The following is a 7,803-nucleotide window of genomic DNA, read 5'->3' as shown; positions in this document are numbered from 1 at the left end:
CCTGTAAAAGGGATTTACCTTTTGTTATGTCGTTCTCACTGAAGTTTGAAACTTAAAACGTGCCTTTATTCTGTGTTCTCACAATTAAAGTGGATTTAACAGGTGAAAATAATATGGGGTCATAACATTAACCTGGTGTCTGGTATCTGCTCAGACAATCACCTGATTTAATTTAGCAATTTGAAACTCAATATTATTAAGTGGATGGTATTCCTTGCAGGAAATAACAAGCTAGGAGGCCAAGACTTCAGCCAGAGGTTGCTCCAGTACACCATAAAGCGAGTGCAACAGGAGTTTGGTGTCCCACCCACCCTAAAGGAGGACATCTACCATCTACGACAGGCTGTGGAAGCTGCCAAGATCAACCTTACCCTCCAACCCAGTGTCACCCTCAGGGTGCCCCTGCACCTTCAGACCCATAGCAGCTCGGGGACACCTGAAGGTGCTGCTCCAGCTCCAGTTCTTTTCCAGGATGTGATCACTCGCGAGCTGTTTGAGGAACTCAATGAGGACCTTTTCCAGAAGATTCTGGCTCCTGTCAAGACTGTGTTGGCTGAAGGTCACCTGGAGAAGGAGAACGTGGATGAGGTCGTTCTGGTCGGAGGGTCCACCAGGATACCGCGGATCAGGAGGCTGATCAGCGAATACTTTGGGAAAGAGCCCAATACATCAGTAGACCCTGATCTGGCTGTGGTTACAGGTGTGGCCATTCAGGCTGGCATAATGGGAGGCTCCTGGCCTTTACAAGTGAGCGCTATAGAAATCCCCAACAGACACCTGCGCAAGACAAACTTCAGCTAATCTTTGTCAAGGTTATTTATTGCCGTAGAAGTGGTGCCACATAGACTTGCCACAGATTCCTACTAGTTTCATGCCTCTCTAATGTTCTTAATTTAATGTCTGCTGATGTGGGAAAACAAACTGCACAAAAAAAAAATCACTGCTGCATCAATGAAGACATAGAAGACATTCAGAGTTTAACTGTTATGCTTCCTTGTTTGTGAAAAGAGAAAAAGGGAACATTTTATTTTCTTTGGTTATAGACTGATGAGATGTGCATAAGTAAATAGCTCTGGTCTCACTGACAGCTGCTTCTGTTGTGCAGGTTTCAGCAGAAATAAGAGCAAGATACAAATGAAATGTGAATATGAAGCTTCTCTGTCATGTGTCTACTGATCCATTCAAGCTTCAGTCATGATGCTAATTGTGGTAGATACACAAACGGTGTTCTCTTCAGGGAACATCCACTTGTTTAAAGGACTTAAAGACTAGCCAGTATGTTAATACATGTATTTATTTATTTATTCCCATTAACAGTATGGCTGTTAGTGTGAATGTGTTTATACATCTTTCCATCAAAGGTTACTGTACTGTGTGCTTGTGCCTTTTTAGAGAGCTGCTATGTTTTTTGAAATGAAGCAAACTGCTGCAAGCCAGTGGTTCAGGCACAGGTCTCCGTCCAGGTCCCTGTGGTACTGTGATGGGTTTATGTCCACTGGAAGTAAGTGGGACAGATCGGACACCTCAGTGAAAAGATACAGATATGCGCAACTAATTTAAAACAAATTCAATGCGATATAAACTACTCACCTTATATACAATGGGGTCCTGGTATGGTGCAGTGTGTCCACCTCACAGATGAAGGTGCATGCTGGAGAAAGCCTTAATGTCCACACAGAACTTTAAATTATTAGAATCACCCTCCCTTTGAAAATACAAACCGTTTGCCTCAGAGAGACTGAGATATGCTCAGTAAGCACTTTGAAGACCGCCACTGGCTGGCCAACTGTACACTTTTGGACAGTGGTGCACTCATTTGTTTGGAACAGTCTACTGTATGTCAAGAAGGTCAACTGGTAGTCCCACAGAAGGACCAAAGTATTCCTGGTGCTTTGAGAAACGCATTACCATCACATCTAGGATGTGTTATGGATCTGATACAGGTTGTCAAGGTGCCTGAAACTTTAAGCATTAGTGTGACTAAACTAGTTTCTCCAGCTTGTTCCTGTGAACAGTTATTGTATATCCAGTATGAAAGTCAAATGCTGTTTCTTTACAAAACAAAAACCTAGAACTGTATTTCAGTCAGTTTGTCCGTTAACATTTTCCAACCAAGAGCTCAAGGCTACCCACATTCCTTTCAAAAGTATAACAGCTTGATATTTATGCCAAACAATGATTCCTAGGTGCAGTGACCCGACCCCCCCCACCCACCACTATGTGTTGCTTGCTATAAAACTAAGATCTTCATCAAATATGATGAACTGTGAGGCTACACTGTTTGCCTTTGGTACTGTATGAATTGTTTGTCCCTTTTGAAATAGAAAATCTATTTTTGTATTGCTAGTTTTACTCAGTCTACCCACATAAAAATGACGATAATCTAAAATATGACCTGTTCTCAGCTTATTAAAGTGAAATTTCCCAGCCTTTGTCATCCTTTATTTTGAGGAAGCGTCAAACTATTTCCACCTGCTGGCCCACATATTCCTGTGCAAGGTACTTCACACAACCATTACAGGTCACATCAAGATCCTCCAGGTCCATATTAACTTCCATCTTCCTTTAATTTGAAACTAAATAGATCAGAATAAGAACAAGCATGATTAGAAAGTGCCTGGATTACAAGATTTTAATGTTTACTTCAGAAGTACAGTAATACCCAAAGGAAAACAAAACAAAGCAACATCTCAGCTTGTGCTGCCTGTAATATCCCTTCAGTTAGTTTGGAGCTTTACTTTCACATTTCATTCATCTTCCAGCATTCAGTTTTATACCAGAAACCAATGTTTATATGCTTTTTGTTTGTAAAATATTGCAGAACTTAACTACGTACAACCCAGAGGCTGTGGAGGAAATGAAATGACTGCCAATATCAGACTGTTGCTACTGCAATTATGTCAGTGTTCAAATGTAATTCTCAGTTGGCTGGACCATCGCCCATTGATTCACCTTGTATGTACAATAACACTACATAACACTGCACACAGGGCAAACTATACCCAGCCAGGATACATACAGTATATACCATACACATCTTAAAAACAAACAAAAACAATCCAAAACACATTCACATTAACCATTAAAAGACTCCAAACCATTTTCACCAGTTCCGGTTCCACAGCTCACTCAAGTCATCTGATATAATCAATACTGTTACATGCACTGGTTAAAAATAGGTGGGGTTGTCATTCAGCCTCTATTAAAATAATTATCTTACATATACCATGTGAATATTTCACATGGAAGAGGCAGGACTTCTGTAAACATCTGTTTTTTTTCCCTCTTTAAATATTAGGCCAGAGCATAATTAACTGTTAGCTAGTTGGCTCATACAACAATAAAACCTTTAAAAAGCCTTGCTAAAAAGAAATTCAAAGAGTGGAATGTAATTTACAGTGCTTACAAATGAAAACAGCTTTGGAGAATTAGCTTAAAGAATTTGGAAACCTATTTTTAAAAAGTAGCAGGCAGTGGGAACTCCGAGGGGCCTCTCAGTATTTAGATGAGAGTAGGCCACGGATTTGGCGAATTCCATCAATAAAAGTGCGTGTAGCCCTGTGTGATATACACTGATAAGCAAAAAAAAACAAAACAAAAACAAAAACCGTTTACAGAATGTACACAAAGCGGCTGGGTGGCTCTTTTCTGTCAGTTAATCAGTAGGACAGAGGACTTCACACTGACCAACAGGAATGGTGGGAGTTCTGAGTGCTGTCGTCTCCATCTCACGTCAGAAGACTCCCTGAGTCCAAATCAATGGCTGATGCCCCGATTGGTGTAGTACTCGTAGTCATTGTCTGCATATAGCTCCTCAGCACCGCCAACTCCATTGCTCACCTCTTGAGGGCGCCAAAGGATAAAGGAAAAGTCAGTTGACCATCATACAACAATTTAAAACCAGTCTGCATCATAACACTTATTCCTTCAGTCAATAAGAAAATAAAATGAGCAAAAATAAGATAGAATAACAGTGAGAACAGCTTACACTGGCATGACTTACCTTTGACCCCCACTACTACAGGCTGCCTAGACATCTGGGGCATACATAAGCTCCCCTACACATGGCATTGTCTACTGGGAGGAGTGTGGGGAAGGTTTGGTGCATGAGTGGGTGAAGGAGAGTAGGGAAAAGCAGGCAGGTAATGAGGGATACAATGGGCGGATGGAACTAAGGAAAAAGTCACTGCTGGTGGAGGAGATGGAGAAGAGGTGGTGCACATCACACATGAAGGATCAAGGTGGCAGGCGGGTACTGGGGTTGACCTTCATGGGAGAGAGGAAGAGAAGGAGCAACAACATTCGCAAATGCTCAGAGAGATGCATGCTGGGATGGAGTGGCATGTTGGCTGGGCTCTTGAAACTCAAAAATGGCTTATTCCTTAAGTTAAAAGTTTCTTTTTGTAAGCCAGTAAATCAATGATAAATGCAAAGAGACGGATTTGGTTTTAAGTTCAGGAGGCCAGAGAAATAAAAACAACCAGAACACACTACAAGATGATGGCTGGAAAACATGTACATCATCTCAATATGTGGGCCATACCAGAGAAGATAAGTTTCTCCTTCATGATGTTGATGTCTCGACTGGATCTCCTGACTGTGGCACTCAGCATGATCTGTTCAGGGTTGTAGCCACGCATACCGCTCATTCGATACCTGTGGGGGGGAGGGTCACATGGGAAGTTAGAAATCACTCAACACTGCTGCCTTTGCTCACAATAATAGTAGGGTCAACTTTAGGTCTGTAGGGGATAGTATTTTATTTTTAGAACTATGAAGTTAGTTTAATGGGGGGAAAAACTGATTCCTCAATGCATAGGATATTTGACAGTTTGTTATAAAGGCAACTTGCTCTCAAAATTAAATGTAGCCGATTTAGACATAAAAGAATAGATACCACTTTCTAATAAGACCATATATATAAAGACTTCACTGTATTAGACTACGTTCACACTGCAGGTCTTAATGCTCAGATCGGATTTTTTGCCGAAATCCGATTTTTTTTGCGCTGTTGTTCACACTCGTTTAAATGCGACTGCCATCTGTCTCATGTGTGAACGGTATACGGCCCTGAGGTGACCCGCATGCACAGAAGAGGACGTGACATCAGACGCAGCGTACTGTGTTTGCGAAAATAAAAATGGATGCGGCTCGTGATAGCATGTGCGTAGCGATGTACCAGTTAATGTGCAGTCGAAATAAAGAAATAATAATAAGAAGAATATCGAGAAGGAGGAGAGCACAAATATTGCTTATGGCCTCGCCTCCTCCAGCGCAGAATTGTGACATCTGTCGCATTTCAATGACATAAAAATTAGATGAAATGCGACATGGCCGTTCAGATTGAAGTCGTATTGCAAAACATCGGATATGTATCCGATTTAGGACCACATATGACAGTGGCCTGGGCCAGATTTGAAAAAAAAAATCGGATTTGTACTGTTCACACTGTCATAAAGAAATCCGATATGGGTCACATTTTGGCAAAAAGATCGGATTTGAGCCACTTCAGCCTGCAGTGTGAACGTGGCCTTAGTTGTAAGTAACCAATTAATCAATTCTTTACCAATTATAAATCAGCTGAAGACCATTTTAATGGAAAAGGAATGTGGGGTCCACTTGGCTTATTTAGTAATAAAGTAGTAGGCAAACCTTTAATAAATGCTGAATAATTTTCTAATGAATTGATTTAGAGCCAGATCCTCTGCTGCCCCTTTTTTAGAAGGTAGTGATCATACAGTCCAGACACTCGAAGGGATTTTTCAAAACTGTTCTTATTAATAATGGCTTATAGTTGAGCATTAGTAAATTAGTAGAACTGGTGTTAAATTAATTTAATTTGGTATTTTTCCTGCATTGTCTATTTAAAATACATTCTGAATGAATCATGTTTTAGCTGCACAGGAGATCAGTCCCTAGCTTTCTAGAATCTATGTATCAAGCCAGTCTAAAGAATCCATATGTGAAAAGACCCCAGCTTTAATTAAATTAAGTGACATGATTTAGTGTAAACCAGACTAAGGAGCAGTGCAGTACAATGATTCAGGTGAGACAGAGACAAGTGAGAGAGAGGGGGGGAAAATGTAGAAAGATCGTAAAAGGTGAACAAAAAAGTGTCATTATAAGGAGTCACAAAAAGTAGAGAAAATGGAAAAAACAGAAAGAGGGCAAACAATGCATCGAATAAAAAAAATGTTAGATAAAGATAGAACGAGGGTGAAAAGAGAGAAGACTGTGGGTCAGAAGAGGTGACCCGGTTACCTGATCATGTGATAGCTGAGAGAAGATGCCAGAATGCAGCAGAGGAGGAGAGCATGCACATCAGGCAGAGGAGAGAGGACAAGGAAGGAGAGGTGGAAGGACAAACAAAGGACAAAAGAAGGCAGGAGACAAGAAAGGTCAGTTTAGAAGCCAACAGAAGCTACTGAAGAGCTCAGCTAAGAGCAAACCTACACTGGACTGTGAAAACAAACAACTGACAACTGCCCTCCCTCCCAGAGCCGTCTGTCTCAAACTAAACCACATTCTCCAACAAGAACAGAAACACTGAAGTGTTTAGCTGAAAGAAAACATGTTCATACAAAGTACATCCTCTCCGTCACTGCTGTCTGTGATGCAGAAAAAGACCATAACATATTATAAAACCACATAAAATTTTTCCTACACATCTAATTATGTATTCTATCCAGCCTTTAATTTGAAGGTCAGTACAGGCAAAAGCATTAAAAAGTAATTAAAACAGGAAGGAACTACATAATTATGGATGAGCTGAAATATGAATGAAGTGTTCCAGACAGAGGTGCCTGCACCGAACAAGACGGTTAAGTGAAGGGGTGCCTGCTAATAGGCAGCAATTACTGATATGGGCTCATGTGTGTTTGGGGCATGAAAGAGCACAACATGACACACCCACCCACACACACACATACACCCCAAGAAAAGAGCATTATTTACTTTCGTCTTCATATGCCGGCAGAAAAACGGAGACACTAACTCGTGCGTAAGCAAACACTTAAATGACTTGGCTACAGTTGCATCATAGAATGAATGTACTTACTTCTGGAAAATGAATATTCCTATGACTACAGCAAAGGAGATGAGGTCTGCAGACACCCACATCAGGCAGTATTCATCTGGTGTCTGGAAACATAGGCATGGTTAGGTCTGAATTTGTTCTCATCAAGTGTAGGATCCACCACTGGATGGCGCTTTTGTCACAAATGCAACTTGTATGAGCAGATGATGTGGTTCAATACTTCAACAAATTGTTAATAAACTACTACAACCAAAATGCATTTCACATCATTTAAGTAGGGAAATGAGGGAATTTAGTTATGCTAATGGCCTAAATGACTGATGCACTAAGGATAAATGTTCACCAACTTCCAGGCAGTAGTGCAGACGCACCAGCCGCTTAAACTTTCCCTGAATCAACAGCAAGGGGCCGGGGTCATGCCCACATTGTCATGCAGGGCTCCCGTATGGCGGCACAGATAGGTCGGGCTGGCTTGTTTCACAGACGAGATGGGTGAAACTTTATTCAAAGAGGCTCAGTGTGGGTGCTACCGATGCTGAGAGGTCCAGAAGACGACTGAACTAGAAAACCATGAGTCATGCTCTACATGATATGCTACAGTGATGATGCACATCTTTCTACTGTGCTGGGACTTCAGATGAGGGTTGGAATGAAAACAAATGAAACAAAATCCAATTTAGTCATACAGAGGTGACGTAGCTGAAGGGAGAGATAGGTTAAAGAGGAATGTCATAGCCTTGACAATGAGCAGACTGTAGAGCCAGTGC

At 41.2% G+C, this 7,803-nt stretch overlaps 2 protein-coding genes across 4 annotated transcripts in view; one reads left to right on the top strand and one right to left on the bottom strand.

The window, feature by feature from the left end:
- The window catches only part of hspa13 (heat shock protein 70 family, member 13), a 6,433-nt gene extending 2,843 nt beyond the window's left edge, over positions 1-3,590 (top strand). Inside the window, exon 5 of the mRNA XM_020600302.1 lies at positions 221-3,590. Within this exon, the coding sequence (XP_020455958.1) occupies positions 221-801 (581 nt within the window). The 3' untranslated portion in view covers positions 802-3,590. The remainder of the gene's footprint in view (positions 1-220) is intronic.
- Positions 2,744-7,803, bottom strand: part of gdpd5b (glycerophosphodiester phosphodiesterase domain containing 5b) — a 51,180-nt gene continuing 46,120 nt past the window's right edge. Inside the window, exons 14-18 of one of the 3 annotated variants that reach the window (XR_002274979.1) lie at positions 7,058-7,140; positions 6,262-6,276; positions 4,544-4,656; positions 4,004-4,266; positions 3,752-3,842 (exon numbers count right to left, since the gene is read on the bottom strand). Coding sequence is in view for 2 of the 3 variants with exons in the window: in XM_020600300.1 (XP_020455956.1) it covers positions 3,757-3,842; positions 4,544-4,656; positions 6,262-6,276; positions 7,058-7,140 (297 nt within the window). In the remaining variant the exon portion in view is untranslated. Of the gene's footprint in view, positions 3,843-4,003; positions 4,267-4,543; positions 4,657-6,261; positions 6,277-7,057; positions 7,141-7,803 lie in introns of all 3 variants that reach the window. The other 2 variants (XM_020600300.1, XM_020600301.1) reach the window with 2 other exon arrangements.

The sequence above is a fragment of the Monopterus albus genome, unplaced genomic scaffold, assembly GCF_001952655.1.
Source record: "Monopterus albus unplaced genomic scaffold, M_albus_1.0 scaffold46.1, whole genome shotgun sequence".
Taxonomy (NCBI): domain Eukaryota; kingdom Metazoa; phylum Chordata; class Actinopteri; order Synbranchiformes; family Synbranchidae; genus Monopterus; species Monopterus albus.
Note: the sequence above shows the minus strand (reverse complement) of the source record. Positions and strands in the feature narration are given on the sequence as shown.